Raw genomic sequence first — 18,339 nt, 5'->3', positions numbered from 1 at the left:
GATTCTGATGATGATAGGGATCAGATACCGAGAACGAAGAATTATCTACTATCTGTATAAAAATCAGTCTGCGGTGATAAGAATCCAGGGCTTTGAAAAAGAAGCAGCAATCCAGAAAGAAGTGAGGCAAGGCTGCAGTTTGTCCCCTCTCCTTTTCAGTGTTTACATAGAACAGGCAGTACAGGAAATCAAAGGGAAATTTGGAAAGGGAATCGCAGTGCAAGGAGAGGAAATCAAAACCTTGAGATTTGCTGATATTGTTATTTTATCTGAGATTGCAGAAGATCTTGAAGTTGCTGAATGGTATGGATGAAGTCTTGGGTAAGGAGTACAAGATGAAAATAAATAAGTCCAAAACAAAAGTAATGGAGTGCAGTCGACCGAAGGCAGGTGATGTAGGAAATATTAGATTAGGAAATGGTCTTAAAGGAAGTAGATGAATATTATTTGTGTAGTAAAATAACTAATGATGGCAGAAGTAAGGACATAAAATGCAGACTAGCACAAGCAAGGAAGAGCTTTCTTAAGAAAAGAAATTTGCTCACTTCAAACATTGATATTGGAATTAGATGTTTTTGAAGACTTTCGTGTGGGGCGTGGCATTGTATGGAAGTGAAACATGGACGATAACTAGCTCAGAAAGAAAGAGAATAGAAGCTTTTGAAATGTGGTGTTACAGAAGAATGCTGAAGGTGAGATGGATAGATCGAATCACGAATGAAGAGATACTGAATCAAATTGGTGAGAGGAGATCGATTTGGCTAAATTTGACGAGAAGAAGAGATTGAATGATAGGACACATCTTGAGACACCCAGGAGTTGTTCAGTTGGTTTTTGAAGGAAGTGTAGGTGGTAAGAACGGTAGGGGTAGACCAAGGTATGAATATGACAAGCAGATTAGAGCAGATGTAGGATGCAATAGTTACGTAGAAGTGAAAATGTTAGCACAGGATAGGGTGGCATGGAGGGCTGCATCAAACCAGTCTATGGACTGATGACTCAAACAACAACACAGCAGATATGTAATACCAATAAGTATTTGGTAAAATGTGATGAGCTAGTGATGGAGTGGAGTTGAGAAAGTCGGTCTCGAGTAGAGTCCTGTGCTTGGAAATGGACACTGCTCCGGAAGCAAATCCATGGGAATACGTATCGGTATCTGTGGCTGTCCGTAAAATTACTTGTAACAACGAATCTAGTGGGAATAAAATCGTGATATAACGAAGGAAGTGTGTTTAAAATGGCGCTTAATGACTCCAGGACAATGATACGGTTCAATATATGCGAAGTACATATATTTCAAATCAAGAATAAAATAATGAACACAACCCCAAACTCGGTTAAATCTTAATTTACGATAATCTCATTAAATGTTATTGTGGTATTCGCCTTATCACTTCAAGAAATTAAGTACTGAAGGACTGAATTTCGGTAATTTCTCCGTAGCTGCTAGTGATATTGTTGCCCGGCTGAGTGGCTCAGACGGTTGAGGAGCTGGCCTTCTGACCCTGGTTTGGCAGGTTCGATTCTGACTCAGTCCGGTAGTGTTTGAAGGGGCTCAGATATGCCATACTCGGTAGATTTATTGGCACGTAAAAGAACTCCTGCGGGGGACAATTCCTGCATCTCCGAAAACTGTCCAAAGTAATTAGTGGGATTGTAGGACGATATTATTAGTTGACTGGGAGGATGCCGGTACCAAGCATCACATTGGGATGCATAATTTAATAATGCTGCTGCAACAGACAAACCTCTCCAATGGTTTCTATATTGAGAGAATGTAGTTAGAATTTTGTGTTTTAGAACGCTACTAATATATCGCAATCACTATCTCGTTCTTATAATCTAACGATCCTGGCCAATATTATACGGTGTATTTCTTCCATTTGTATTGCATGGAATTTGTTATAATTATTATTAATTCAAGTATTAACAGAGAATTTTGTACTTTTTGTGTTCTACTGCTCATTCATAATCGCGCATCATCAGGCTTGCCACTCCGTTGCTGTGGAGTGCCGTGCGGGTTTGTGATGTCATGCGGAATCGAGCCAAGTGCTCGCATGCGATTTAACGCTGATCCAAGAGTCGCTCATGCACAGCGCTACACGATAGTCAGGCAAAACACTTAACTCCAATGTAGTTCTGCTGACAATAATGAGTATCATTTAAATAAACAGTTTCACAGTATTTAAATTTTAATTTGAAACAACCAGTGACTAAAATATATGTTCATATTATGTAACTAGCCCATATCTAGGTTATGTTAGCCGGGAGTTCTGTAGAAACACCCAGGTGGTATGCCCATTAAAAAGGTCCTGGGGAGTATACTGCACTTTGAAAAAATCATTGGTAATCATAGGACATAGTGTCTGAATGCAGGGAGAAACCAGTTGATATTTGGTCTCTTGCTTGTGTAAACTACTCGTATAATTCAATGTAGAATAAAAGTTTACATCTTTTTTCAAGAGTCTAGTGGGTATTTTGTGAATATCCACTTCACTTAGCCACTTGATGTGCAGTTTTTTTTATCAGTATATTTTCATTAGGAATTTTAGCTAACATTTCTCAGGAAAAAAGAATCTTAACATATTGTTTAATTTTTGACACTGGTTTTTTTTTTTTTTTTTTTGCTAGGGGCTTTACGTCGCACTGACACAGATAGGTCTTATCGCGACGATGGGATAGGAAAGGCCTAGGCGTTGGAAGGAAGCGGCCATGGCCTTATTTAAGGTACAGCCCCAGCATTTGCCTGGTGTGAAAATGGGAAACCATGGAAAACCATCTTCATGGCTGCCAATAGTGGGATTCGAACCTACTATCTCCCGGATGCAAGCTCACAGCCGCGCGCCTCTACGCGCATGGCCAACTCGCCCGGTTGACACTATGTTAACAGTGAGCTTGTTAGGCCCTAGTACTCATGTACGGTAATAACTGTTAAGCATGAAAGAGGGCCCAAGTGTCTTGGCATTGTGCAACGATTAGTTTTGGTTCAAGTAATGCTGCAAGATAGATATTTCTTCATATATAACATTTAATCATAACCTTTTGTTCATTAAGATCAAAGTGGTCTGTATGTCCTTGCTGACCCCAAACTTTTGTATCATCGGATTGTAATATTAATGCTTGTGGAAGGAATGCTAGACTAGAATGTGGCTTGCATTATGACTGCGAGTGCTTCATCACCGTTGTGGCAGAGGCAAATAGCCTTGACGTGCTTATTTGTGACAATCTTGTGTTCATGTCAAAAGTTCCAGTTTTTCTGAACGTTACTTTTTGTTCCTCTCTGTTGTCTGTTGTGTATTTTGGTACTAATGCCTTATAGCACTAGTTTTATAAAATGTTTCCTTATATCTTCATACTCTAAAATGTGACTGCACCCTGTTGTTTTAGATGCCACGTGGAAGAAGGCGAAACCATTCTCGTTCACGTTCTCGATCCAACTCGTATGATCGAGATGTTAAAAGAAGACGGATAGATTCTCATGACAGCCCGTATCGTCGTGGATCTTACAGGTCTGTTTTATTTTTTGTTGATGGATTTCTTGATACTGTGATTTCTTGAAATAGTATGAGGGAATTGGGCATCTTATGTGTTTTTCTTCAAAGTACCATATCAGGCCTTCCTGACATTGATCACTTTGGTGAATATTGTGCAGTCTGTTTTTTTTTTTGTTTTTTTCCTATTGGCTTTACGTCGCACCGACACAGATTGGTCTTATTGCGACGAACGGACAGGAAACGGCTAGGAGTGGGAAGGAAGCGGCCGTGGCCTTAATTCAGGTACAGCCCCAGCATTTTGGTACTATCTCCCGAATACTGGATACTGGCCGCACTTAAGCGACTGCAGCTATCGAGCTCGGTCAGTCTGTTATTAGATGGGAAAATGTGCTGCTGGTTATTTTCTGTCCACTGACCAAACTATTTTTAGTTTTTTCCTTCAGTTTTCAATATATTCTTAATATCAAGTGTGCTTTTGGTAATTTTTACTCTTGATGCCAGTTATGCTTGAACACACTCTGGGGTCAAAATTTAGCAGGTTTACAGAGTATTTTCATTTGATTTGGAATGTTTGCTTCCTGAAAAGATTATTATACTCATTGAAGAAAGCGGTAACATTTTTTTTGTTGTAATGCACCTGTAACAACAAATTGGACTTCGAGGATGTTTGACACTGTTAACCAGAGACCTAATGCAAGACTATTGAGTTCATTTTCTAAACTGATCGCTTTGAAGAATTCGATGGAGAAATTTTAATTTATTTTACCTGAAGAAATTATGTGAATTGCTTAATTAAAAATTATGCATATACCATAGAATGTTGATAATTCAAAATCAGTTATTCAAAATGCTACCTAATTCGAAGAATCTCTCGTTCCCAGAAACATGAGGTGTGGTTTTGCATGTTATTTTAATTGTTTAATTCGAAATACGGATAATTTCATCATTCGAAGTACGTCGTTTCCAGTATTGAAATTCAGACTTCTAATTTGAAATTGTCCTTAATTTTGTTCAAAATAATACTTCACAGTGTAATTTGAATTGAAAATTCACGATAGAACGCGTCTTCCGGAATGTGCATGGGTATCTTTCTGCACTTTGACTTTGGTGTATCTACAGCATGCTTCAGAATTGCCAAGTTCTAGTGAAATCTTAGTTGTTTTGTGTTCTTGTAGTTACTCATTTTACTTTAAGTTTTAGTGTGATATATCATTAATCCTGTTTCTTAGTTTGTTACGGTATTTTAGTTTAGGGCACGTGTGTTCCTTTTTTGTGTTGTGGGATTGCCAAGTGTCGGTATTCTTCCAAGACACTCGGCGAGAAGGTCGACAAAGGACAAAAGCTGAAAACTGAAATAGCTAAAGACTTTGGAATTCGTGTGTCCACACTTTTAACATTTTAAAAAATTGTGAGAGCATAGAAGCTCAAGAAATGAAAGGTGTAAATACAGCAAAGCGAATGCACATTCGAAGAGCTAAACACTCGTGATTTGAAAGTACAATTGATCGAGTGGTTTTGGCATGTTCGGGCGAACAACATGCCTGCTGATGGCAAGATTATTAAGGGGAAGAGGAATGAACTGGCGCTAAAGATGGGGCTTGAGTTTCAGTGTTCAAACGGATGGATTCAGCGTTTTAATTAACGGCAGGCAGTGTGTGGAGAAGCTGAATCGGTGAACACTAGCGATGTAGACAGTTGGTGAGAAAGCGTGGCTCACATAATTCGTATGCACCGAACAATATCTTCAATGCCAATGAGACTGCATTGTTTTTTAACGCCGAGCCCAAACGGAGTTATGGTTTTAAGGGAGAGAAGTGCCATGGCGGGAATTCTTACAATGTGGATGGAAGTGAGAGACTTCCTTCCCTCGTCGTAGGCAAGTTCGAGAAGCCACGATGTTTTAAGGGCATCAGGCAACATTTTTGAGGAGTGGCTGGTATGCCTTGAGTGCAAAATGGCATGCCAGGTCAGAAAAGTACTTTTGTTGTTAGATCAGTGTTCTGCACAAACTTTTTTAATTTTAAAACGTGCATGTTATTTTTCTGGCAGCTAACACTATGAGCTACTTGCAGCCCCTATATCAAGGTATAATTTCATCTGTGAAATGGCCTACAGAAAGTGACTGGTGCGTTACTTTCTCCGTGAAGTTGCTAGAAATATTCCGGCGGGAGAAATACACAAGTGGAATATGATTCATGCAATGTGGAGTGTGATAGTTGCCTGGGACGCTATTCCTTCAACAATCAAGAACTGCTTCATCAGGTGTGGTTTTGATTCATTGCATGAAGTAGTAGTAGAAGAAAACAATGAAGCTGAATGGGAGGAGTTACGGCAAAAGTCTGATGTCAGTATGACTTTCTCCTAATACATAGACATAGACCATGTGGAGACTACTTCAGAAGAGCGAGATCCCACCATGATGATCAGCTGTGATCACGTGACGCCAGAGGGAGATGCAGCTGGAGCTGATGTTGAACATGGCGAAGATACGGCGCAGGCGGCAACTATTCCGTCAGAAAATGATGTACTTGCTGCTCTAGCCATGTTGGATTATGTGATAAGTGCAAGTGATGCTGACGCTACAATTAAGGCTATGGCCCATATGGAGCAGTTCATAGCTAGCGTTTATATAAAAAAGGATTAAGCAATCTCTCACACATTATTTCTTTAAAAGGCAATAAGCCTAATGTGTGACAAAAAAGCCCTACTGGACCATTAAACATTTGCAAACTATTGAGGTACTCTACAGTTATTTGTTATTCTTGATATTTGTGGTAAATATGTGTCTGTGTTTTTAAAGTTTTGTTGGTGTCGTGTGTTTTCAATTTGAACAGTCTTCTTGGCTCCCCTGTGCAAATGCTTTCTACTGCACTTAAATCAAGCAGTTCATAACCTATTTGCTTTAATTGCATCGTGCATATACAGTAGATTACTGTTCTCTTTTTCTTTGAATCACGTTTTATTTTTCCCGGGTGTGAGGTTATGTTTGACAGTGTATGGCGTTATCCAAGAGCATTATTTCAATAAATGCACCTTGTTGGATACATTTCGGAAAAAGAATCGTGGTGTCAGGTAGGGCATCTGGCCTTAAATCCGCGGCCAAAACCAAAATGAGCCTGGGAGGCTCCAGCGCCCCCAGAAATACCTGGGATAAGCTGAAGAAAGTAGAGCTGTTCTCCTGTCACATTACATCACAGTACACTGAACATGCACACTCACTATCAATGTTACTGACTGGGATCACCAAAGCCTTCACTGCAACTTACACAAGATGTTCATATTCTGGTTTCGGGGAAAGAATGGCAATTACATCAATGTCTCTACCTGTTCTACATGAACTACTAACTAGATCCCTCAACTCTATGTACAGTTGAAGATATTCTGACGTTGAAAGTTCTCCTAGGATGGGAATATGCTTTATTAGCAGAGTTCATCATTTTCTAAATCGCTTTCCATTATGCTTCTTGGATCAAAAAAATTATAATATTATATTTGCCTTAATTTGTAGTGGCGAAGTTAGGACTCATGGTCCTCTCTTACACTTAACCGCACTTCATTAACATTGTACATCTGAGAGCAATATTCATAATCTTATCTTAAAACTACCATTACAAACTATGAAACTAAATAACATAAACTCTATAAACATTCTTAGTCATGTCATAAAACTATCGTTACAAATTAAAAGTTGAATGACACAAAATACCATAAGCACAGTAAACGTACATTCATACACACATTCACTCTACCAGATTCATTCAGCCTGGCGGCACACATTGAGGAGATATTCACGGCAAGACAACTTGAAGGAATTTAAGGATTTTATGACTCTACTGTTGTGGGGGAGAGAATTCCATATTCCAGCTCCATTTGCAACAAAGGAACGGCTAAATGCTGCTTGCCTGCTGAGAGGGATAGCAAGTGTACTGCCGGAGCGTGTGTTATGCTGGTGGAAAGAGGATAGGAAATTGAGTTGTGAAGATAAGTAGTACGGGATATTCTCTTTTAATACTCGAAAGATTAATACTGCCACATGGAGGTTTCTGTATTGTTCAAATTTTAGAAGGGAAAGTTGTCGATAATAAGGGGTAACATGAACATCATAGCGTAAGGAAAATATAAATCTAGTACATGAGTTCATAGCACTTTGTAATCGGTTTAGTTGTTCTCTCGTGGCATCAATTAGTACTACGTCACAGTAGGAAAATATAGGGAGGATAAGAGTATTTATAAGCCTAATTCTCATGTTTAGTGGCAGCATATTTTGATGATATTTTAGTGGGTGAAGGGACGCATACACTTTTCTAAAGATATTTGTGATGTGCTCTCCCCAGTTAAGATTCTCGTTTATAATTACGCCAGGATTTCTTACCGAGTTTTTGTACGGAATAATTTTACCAGATAAAATTAGTGGAGGAATGTTTTTGTTTTTTGCCGCAGTGATTTGTTTCGTCTGCCCAACAATAATAGCTTTAGATTTTCATGGATTAATTAAAATACAGTTTTCATGAGCATATAATAAATAATAACTCAGAGTTCATACAACCTATTGCTTGATTGATGTCTGAAATTTTGGAATGATAATCGATCTGTAGATCGTCAGCATACAAGTGGTATTTACATTGTCTTAGCCGTGTCGATATATCGTTAATATAGATAACAGAGAAGTGGTCCAAGTACAGAGCCTTGTAGTACTCCTGAATATTTCATTACCCATTCGGATGACCTATTCTGAAGAATTACGCGTTTTTGTTCCGTAAGATATGAGAGAAAGAATTCTAGAGCTGTCTGTCCAAGATGAAGCGATTTCAATTTAGCAACCAGTACGTCTATATTTACTGTGTCAAAAGCGCTGCTAAAATCAAGAAGTGTAAGTAACGTCACTTGCCTTTCGTCCATAGCACGTCTCATGTCGTCTGTAACTTTCAGCAGGGCAGTGTCCGTTTTTGAAACCCTATTGTAAAGGGTCAAGTAGCTTGTATTTATTTAAATAGTCGGTTAATTGCACATATACTATGCGTTCATGAGGCTTGGAGAGAGATGAAAGTATGCAAACAGGTCGATAATCTGTTATAAGTACAGGTGAGGAAGTTTTGGGAACAGGATTTATAATAGCCTTTTTCCACAGTTTTGGAAAGAGGCCACTTGTGAGGCACGTGTTGTATATATGAGTAATGGCAGGAAGAATGTCAATGATGTGTTGTATTATGAGTATGGGTATTTCATCAGGTCCTACAGCAGATGATGTGATTGATAATTTAACGAGAGAAGAAATGATAAACATAAACTCTTAAGTGGTTCAGCTTTTTCAGGCATGTTCTACCTACAGATTGGGACAAAGATGTTAAATGTATCTGCATTTGCTTTGGTAGTTAGGAAAGTTTATCTGAGGTAGTCTCATGCGTGCGTACATACATAAGTACATTATTATAGACCATTATGCCTTTCAGCATTCGGTCTGTGCAAGCCTCTGTGAATTTACTAAAGAAACTGAGTCTAACCATCGTCGTCTAGGTCTCCATCTGCTTCTTACCCTCCACAAGAGTCCATTATTCTCCTGAGTAACCTATCCTCCATTTGCTCCACGTGACCCCACCGCCGAGGCTGGTTTACACATACAGCTTCATCCATAGAGTTTATTCCTAACTTATCCTTTTCTCCTCAATCCGAGCACCCTCGTGCTATTGTTCCTGCCTGTTTGTACCAGCAATCATTCTTGCTACTATCATAACTGTTACTTCTAACTTACGAATAAGATATCCTGAGGTCCACCCAGCTTTCACTCCCGTAAAGCAGAGTTGGTCTGAAAACAGACCGATGTAAAGATAGTTTCGTCCGGGAGCTGATTTCTTTCTTACAGAATACTGTTGATCGCAACTACAAGCTCACTGCATTAGCTTTATTACGCCTTGATTCAATCTCACTATATTACCATCCTGGGAGAACACATAACCCAAATACTTGAAATTATCAACCTGTTCCAGCTTTGTATCACCAATCTGACATTCAATTCTGTTGAATTTCTTGTAGTGGACTACAATATATATTTGTTTCATTTCACATTTTAACTAAGGCAATACTTAACTCTCTCCAGTCGTTCCACTCATGACTATAGTGACCCAAGGACTTCGTTGTTTCTTTTCTAAGCTGATACCATTCTGTACGTACTTGCATTTTCCAGGCAGTAACTCTGCATGGTAAGGTCCATGATCTCTCTTAATTGATCAACCCATCTTTTGTGACCTGTCCCTGTGTCCTTGTGCCAGAAACTTTTCCTTGGACAATTAATTTTTCCAGGTTGTCATCCTCTCTTCTCGTAATGTGACCAAATAATTGCAGGATTCTCTGGTACACAACTTGAAATAGACTTTCTTGTATTCCATTTTCCCAGATCAGGCATCGTCAATCGAGAGTGAAATGCCTTCTGAGCCAGTTTGCTGCTCGCTCTCGAGGAGAGAGAGAGCTGAGCGAAGAAGCAGGGGAATTGCATGACATAGTATGTATGTACTGAAGGCCAGTGGCGCGAGTAAAGTATGGCCACGGTATGCAACCCGCCTGACTGCTGCTCACTTGTCACGTGACAAACACCCATCGCAAGCGGGGCAAGTGACACCGGCTCCCTAGAGCTACTACGTGACGATGTCTGTCCCAGGTGACAGAATCATTTGTTCGCCTGGCTGTCCACGACAGTATTTAACATATATGCTCAATTCTACATCTCGTCAAGACAATAAATGATTTACAGTGTATCTGCGCTTCCCAGTGATATGAAGAATAACGAATTACTTCGTCTCCTGTGCTACAACAACATTATGAATATATATATGCCCAATTCCACATCTCAAGACTGAATTTAGATTTGTGTCTATGCTCTTGAATACTATGAAGATCATAAGACTTCTCATATATTCCTACAGCTAAGTGATATGATTTCTTACAACAAAAGTGTTTTCATGAAATTCTAAAAGCAATTTTTCATACTGTCAAACTTGTATATTTTAAGACCATCTTTAAAACCACTGTGTTTCAGATACTTCATTCTACACGCGATATGGCTGAAGATGACCTTTAAATAGGCCAAAACTAGTTCCATTTAATGTTTGTTTAATAAACAGTATTTAATTTGTATTGAAAGGGTGGGATTAACTCGCTTATTTTTAATTTCATCCAACTTCCTCTCAACCACAGATTGCACCCTTCCTTCCAAGATGCCAGTGAATACTTTGCCTCATATACTGATCAGTAAGATACCTCGATAGTGGTTGCAATCCTTCCTGTTCCTTGCTTATAGATACGTGCAATGACTGCTTTCGTCCAGTCTGAAGGTACCTTACCAGTACTACATGCTAATCTATTACATTATGAAGCCATTTCATCCCTGTCTTCCCACTGTACTTCACCATTTCAGGTCTAATTTCATCTATTCCTGCTGCTTTATGACAATGGAGTTTATTCACCATCCTTTCCACTTCCTCAAGCATAATTTCATCAACATTATTTTCCTCCTCCCCATGAGCTTGGTTGTTCGCGACACCACCAGGAAGATTTCCTTTTACGTTGAGATTTTCAAAATATTCCTTCCGCCTGTCCAGTGATTCCCTGGGATCTATAATGAGTTCACCTGAATTACCCAAAACATTGTTAATTTCCTACGAAACAGTGCGGTAATCCCCGAGTCCATTTAGTGGGGGAGGCTGTGGGTGGTACGGTTTTGACTTCCATGTTCCTTCGAAGAATTTCTTTGCTCACGGTCGGAGGCAGACCTTCACATGCCCTGATGAAGGCCAATGCAATTTGGTAGAGAGCTTGGCTGTGTTAAATAAATCTCTGTATGTGGCTTTAATCCAGTTAGCACATTACTACTTTAATTTCATAAATTATTTTCCTTAAATGTATTTAGTTTCATGTTTTTTAGCCAAATTTGTACAATTTTACAAAAAATTGTGATTTTGCGCTTTGCAAAAATACAAGTGTCTTTAAAAATGAAGTTTTTTATGGGTTGCCTAGCCAAGATGGTAAACACATGCTCACTTCACCTGGAAGGATGTAGGTTCGATTCCCCATTGAAAGGTTTAAGGAACGAGTTTTCCACTTAACCCTTTGAACCCCAAGAGTAAAAATAATTTTAATAAATTTTGTATTTGTACTGTTCTGTACTATTAGGTCACATTCAAATGCATTTTTGCCATTTTAAAAAAAAATCCTTCCTAGACTTGGATTTTTGAACATGTTGCTTCAGAGCTACATTGGGGCTCAGTGGTAATTCGAAGACAAAATAAACTGAAATTTTAAATATTCTACTCTATTTTATTAACACATTACACAATACTAAAACATTACAATATCATAAGTACGATATTACACAGTACAAGAAGTATTAAAATATTATAGTAACATGTTTTAGTACACTGGATGATGGGAGAAACGTCACATTACTTTAACAACTTTCCTTTACAAGAACTATCATTCCAGTAACAAATACAGTACACAAGTAAGGCCTACTTCGTATGGAACAGAGTAAAGCAATTTTTTGCTGCCTGTTAGGTCATCAGCCCAGAGGCTGGTTGGATCCTCAGACAGCACCACCAAGGGCTATGCAGCTATAAGAAAACCACAAAAACCAATGACAGCACCAAAATGAGGCGTACTAGGCAAGACGAGGTGTAAGGTAGTTTGCCATTGCTGCAGTTAGGCACAAGTTTATATTACATTTTGCACATACTACTTGAGTGAATCAACCTGGGCAAAATTTGCATCTACTTTTACCAGAGTATCCCGGCCAGTGTTCATACCCGTCGTACCGAATGTCATCATCTGGGCGGACTGCAAATGTTCACCTTTTAGTAGGTTCTTTGAGTGCTTCACTGGAGCGACGTTTTGTACCTTTCCCTTGCCCTGATTTCGTAAGCGCACTTGCAATATTTGCCTGGAATTTTGCCAGCAAATATTGACATTTTTATGTTGTTGAGCCTGATGTCCATGGTACAACTACCGTCCATTTACAATGGCAACACTAATACACCAGTATATAATTCTAGTGTACCACTTCACTGATCTCAAAATCAATTCTGTACAATTCCTGAAGCATACCAGCCAAATCTACCCCTCCCATGAAGAAGTTATGCTCTTTTGTAACAATGGGGCAATCTCTTTCCATGCTTACTTTTTGTGATGCATTCCACCTCTTACATTTCCCTACTGGATCAAATGCAGCATAAGCTGATATAAAATTCACTGCTTTTCTGTTATACCATCTTATAAGTGCCACATTAGGCCTACTGTCCTTTTTCACACGCCAGTGGTAGCTGCCTCTTCCGGAGCGTTTCAGTTCAGCTTCAGACATCAGGGGACACTTGCCCATCCTGTCATTACGTATTGTGCCCACACAGAATAATCCCCTTTCTTTCAGTGCTGTGGCAAGTTGAAGAGAAGAAAACCAGTTATCGAAGTAAACTTTGAAGTTTTTGTGTTCAGGAAGCTCATTTGTGAGAGCCACAACTATGCTCGACGAAATATGGCTGTTTCATCTTCCAAGTCCTCAAACTCGGACATTTCATCTATTTCAGAATTAATTCCACCTGATAACTGTTCAAGAATATCAATAACGTCCTTTTCGTTCCTTATTTGTGTCGGTTTCATGTTGGCTATTGGCATAAAACAAGTATAAAATGGAATTACAATCCGGTTGTTAAAAGTTAGGTTAGAATGATTTGTTTATACTTAACCCCAATGTAGCTTGAGAGCAACACCATTTTCTAATCAGATATATTTACTAGCTATGATATTTATTCCAGTTTATTGCAGTACATAATCTTACAACAGTACATTAAGTTGACAAATAATCTAATATAAAGAGTTAACTCACAATTAATTGTTCTGAAAAGTGAATTTGTAACACTGGCGGTACTAGATCACAGCCAGCTGATTCACTTCACATACTAAATGCACACACTGCCACCTAGATCAGTGCTGTAAGTGGCATCTGTAGTCATTTTATGAAAACGCATACCTGTAGCTTTATGGCAACAATGGGGTTGAAGGGACCACTCTAAATAAAAACTGGTGAGATGTCCTTGAAATACACGTTGCTTAGGAGCAACACTGGTAGCGATAGGGTTAAGCGGCACATGGCCCTGAGATTCACTCAACCTGCACCGAAAATGAATTCATTCCTGGTAGCAAAGGTGGCAGGGCATACGGATAACCACTCAATCCCACTCAGTGCCGCGGTTAGACGATGAAAGGCCTCCATGACCTTTATTGAGTTGGCTTTTTTAATGAAGTATTTTGTCCACGGGCCGGGCTTGGACATTTTGCAGTCTTCTAGTTGAAGGGTCTTGGCCTAATGGGAAGAATCCGTTTCTGGCTTAAGGCTGGTTTATGGTAACAAAGAAAGTTGGCAGCAAAAATTTGACGTCAGAGAGTAAAGAATACAGGGAGCTGTCGCTTGAAGCAAGCGGCCACGCCCCCCAGGTAGAGCAAAACATAGCTGTTCTTATTTGTGGATAAAGTAAAACCTCGTTAATTCATTGGAACTCAAAAATTGGACTTCGAATCACGTGATTTCAAATTAACCGCCAATTCGTAATTCAGAAGTGTCAACCCTTGCCGCGTCATAAAATATTCTGAGGTCTGTTTTTACTGCATGCCATTGACCTTGATTCACAGTTCAAACCTTTCAAATGCCATGCGAAAAGAACTATTCCCAAAATGTATCTAACAAGGTGCATTTACAGTATTCAAATAATGCACTTGGATAACTCGCAAACATAACCACATTATTTGAAGACGAAGAGAAACGCTGGCTCCCCTGTGCAAGTGTTTTATTCCTCGGATTACTGTACTGTATGCATTTTATATGCCTGTACTTTTACGGAAAGTACCCGATGCCCTTAAAACATCTTGGCTAATTGAACTTTGCTATGACCAGGGAAGAAGTCTCTCGCTTCCATTTGTATTACAACACAATACAGTCTCTCTATCCTTGTACAATTTCCCGCCATGGCATATCTCTCTTACTTCAGAAATGCCAACCCATGCCGCGTCACGAAGTATTCTAAGACCCATTAACGCATGCAATCGCATTGATTCATAGTTTAAACCTTTCAAATGCCATGGAAGGAAAACTATATCCGAAATGTATCCAACAATGTGCATTTACACTGTTTAAATAATGCACTTGGATAAATCAGTGACTAACAACCTCACACAGCGAAAGAAAAAAAACATGATTCAAAGACGAGGATAAATTATGCTGGCTCCCCTATGCAAATGCCTTATTTTTTGGATTACTGTATTGCTCCCCTGTGCAAATGCTTTATTTTTTTGGATTACTGTATTGTTCCTTTTCTTAGGTGCCTTGCACTTGCACAGAAAGTGCCAGATGCCCTTACAACATCGTGGCTTATCAACCTTTCCTATGACGAGGGGCCATTGTTTTTCGCTTCCCGGTACAGTGATCCCATCTCTTTTAATAAAAGTCTGTTTGGGCTAGGCATAAAAAACAATGCAGTTTCATTGGGAATTACAATATTGCACGGTGTGTACGAATTGATTATAATTATTAGCCACGCTTTTTCGCCAACTGTCGACATCGCCAATGTTCGCGGTTTGTAATTCTCCGCACAGTGCTTGCAGTGTGATATTGTGGCGTTCCTTAAAACGCTGAATACAAAAGAATTAAGATTCCACTTGAACTTGGCAACTAGGAAACACACTGTTGACATACTGAAGTGAAAGTGTGGGAAGCTACCCCTGCACGTACCGGAAGACTCATTCTATCGTGACACGGAGAAATTTTGAATTGAAATTATTCTGTAAAACTTTTTTCTATTGTAAACAGTTTGAAATTAAAAATCTGAATTGTTTTCCATTTAAATATGACACATGGGTCAGTTTTCTTCCATCTGTGATTACAGAAAGCATAACTGTACATCCAACATTGAAAACTAGGTGAGCAGGAGCGTGTTGCCATCCTTGACACATAAAATCCTCACCCCAATTACGCGCCTCATTTTTTAAAAATATGCGAGGATTGTTCGTGTAAATAAGAGTACTGTAGAGGCACATATTTTAAAAATGGCCAAGTCATACTACATGGAAAAAGTGAAAAATCATGTCATCTTCATTATTAATGTTTTTGGTGTATTTTAAAATATATGGTGGTGGACACGTCATGTTTGTACAGTTTTTGCACTAATACGGTCTCTCATTTTTGGGCTAATTCTGTCATTTTGGAGTAAGGAAAATGTTATTGAAAACAAATGTTTGAAGTTCAGCAAAAAAATTAGCTAAAATCGGGAGAAATAATAGAATAATTGCCAGTGGCTGGAAGTCCTTCCCTCACTGGCCGCTTTCAAATGAAATGTGGACGTTCATTAATACGAAAAATGCGCGATGTTCAAACCTGCATATCGCGATGTGTATATTGATTGTCAATCTCTTGTTCTCGCATGCTATGTTCGTGTTCACATCAGTCTAGTTTCTTCTAAGGACTAGTCGCTAGATTTGGAGTCTATTTTAGTAATTTAGTGATAAAATTTCAAAGATAGCGACTAGTGACTTTTGTAGAGATTTTGCCAAATTTTAATTTATTACTTGATAAAAATAGCATTGCGCTTTGCATAATAGCGCGGGCGCGATACAATATATTAATCTATCCGTTTGCTAAATAATGGCATCTGCATGCATGAATAATTCACACGTGTAGAGCATGAAGGCTTATCAGAGACTGATCATCTCACTCACGTACTTCCCTCTTGCACGAGACGTAGAATAATCAGGTTTGACCAATTGTATCTCCTGATTTTCATATCAAAATCTCCTGATTTTTGGTTTGTTAAAGTTGACAGGTATGTAAGAATGTCACCTTCATTCTGTATAAAATATGAAAGGTCTCTTCTCCATTTGCACACTAGTCAATGAATGTAACCTACGTTATTTTGAATCTCTACTGCAAACGCTTGTAAATAACCTGGGCTAAAATGTTGCAACCGTGAATGTTTAATTTTCTTAATGCCCTCACCTGCATCACCTCCATCTGCTGAATCAAGCTGCGTGTTCAAATGTTCTGATTACAAGTAATCACATTCATAATGGTCCGTTATTGACTGTATAACGTGGGACAAATATACATGTAATGTTAACATTAATGCTTTCACGGCCCATACTTGTAGACATGATATGGGTTTGTGCCGTGCCGAGAAATCAAGGTGAAACTTTACATTTCGCAAAGAACTTTGCTTCACGTCTTCAGAAGAAAATCTCAACTGTTCTCAAGGAAGTCTTCTACAATGAGGGTTTGAATTTAACAGTTACCCTGCTGATGCCTTAAATGTTGCTCCTCACCCGTGTGCTGGCTGATTTTCAGGCTTTATGGCTACGTTCAGAATGGCACAAAATGAATGCAGTTTTAAGTTACAAATAATTTGAAAAGGCTGTTCTGTTTCCAAATCCTGTCACTACAAGTTTAATAAATTTCAGTTAGGATTGAAAAAACTATACTGTAAAAAATGCTGCTAAATTACAATTATTATTTTTCAGGAAGAAAAAGAAATAGAAATTGTAAAATCAAACATGCTTGCACTGCACTGTTGAAAATACAGGGGTGGCCAAATTATTACTCGACGTCAGTTTTACAACTAACCAGTCCTTATTTACATACAATTACACAATTAATCCTACACATTGATCAGTACTTTGTGTTTGATAACAGACTGGAGTCTTGTGAGGCATACTATTTACCAAATTTACACATTTTGTTCTTATTTTTGGGTCGTGATGCCTCATCTCGATAAGTCGCTCCATTAAGGCCTGCTTGGTAGTGATGTTACCCTTCTTCAGGTTCATCTTAATTATAACCCACATAAGATTTTCGATAGGGTTAAGATATGGAGAGTTCCCTGGCCAGGGGAGAACACTGACCTCCTCCTCAGCCAAATATTTCAACACTGACTTTGCCATGTGACAGGGAACTCCATCGTGCATCGTGACAAATTCCCCATTTGGAAAGCCATTTGCTTTTGGCAGAAGTACTTCTTTCAATACCCTAAGGTACTGATACCGATTCATAGTTCCCTCTACAATATTATCTCCAGTGCCCCACACTGATATTCCCCAAACCATCACACTGGTTGGGTATTTTAACAATGTTGAATTCGTCATTCGATCTCCTCCTGATGTATTGGTGGGATTCATCGCAAATACAGAAGATGGATTCATCTATAAAGATCACCTGGATGGAAAACAGACCAGTTTGTAACATTTTACTCTAGCGGGCCTCCTCAAGTAATGAATTCATCTAAATGAACTTTTGATATATTGTAGAAATAAGTTAATAAAAGGATTTACCTTTTGCAAATCTAATGGGGTCCAGTGTTTGAGGCCTCTAGCCCACTTAAGGCTCTTCCCAGACATTGGAGTGATCTTGGCTTCATTTCCAGGGCCGACAAGTTCAAAATCTTTCCTTACCGATTCTTCTTCGCACTGTACTCGTGCATCATGAGGGAGAATTCCTTATTTTATTTCCTGTTTTGTAGGACAAGATTTTAATGTTTTCTCACGCCTCTGTTACTAAGTTTTTGTTTACATCCACATTTCCCATTGCCCTTTATACACTTTTTTGATTCTGCAAAAAGATTTTTGGGATATATGCAGTTTTTGTGCCATGACCCTCTGCGAGTAAGTCTTTTCTTGTAAAAGAACATGTGCAACTGCTATTTTCTAAGGAAAGAAATCGCTTGCCTTACCCATAACCTCGCTTTTGATTTGTGACACTTGAAACATGCTAATTTAGCATGGTTTCTAATGTGATTATACCGATGTCTCCGAGAGTAGGTATCTG

The 18,339-nt window shown here is 38.9% G+C and overlaps 1 protein-coding gene across 2 annotated transcripts in view; it reads left to right on the top strand.

The window, feature by feature from the left end:
- LOC136858677 (serine/threonine-protein kinase Doa) overlaps positions 1-18,339 on the top strand; it is a 283,440-nt gene that overhangs the window by 37,430 nt on the left and 227,671 nt on the right. For both annotated transcript variants that reach the window (XM_068225660.1, XM_068225659.1), the window contains exon 2: positions 3,391-3,512. In XM_068225660.1, coding sequence (XP_068081761.1) covers positions 3,391-3,512 — 122 coding nt within the window. The remainder of the gene's footprint in view (positions 1-3,390; positions 3,513-18,339) is intronic.

This window comes from Anabrus simplex, chromosome 1 (assembly GCF_040414725.1).
Source record: "Anabrus simplex isolate iqAnaSimp1 chromosome 1, ASM4041472v1, whole genome shotgun sequence".
Lineage (NCBI taxonomy): Eukaryota > Metazoa > Arthropoda > Insecta > Orthoptera > Tettigoniidae > Anabrus > Anabrus simplex.
This window is presented reverse-complemented; position numbering and strand designations above follow the sequence as displayed.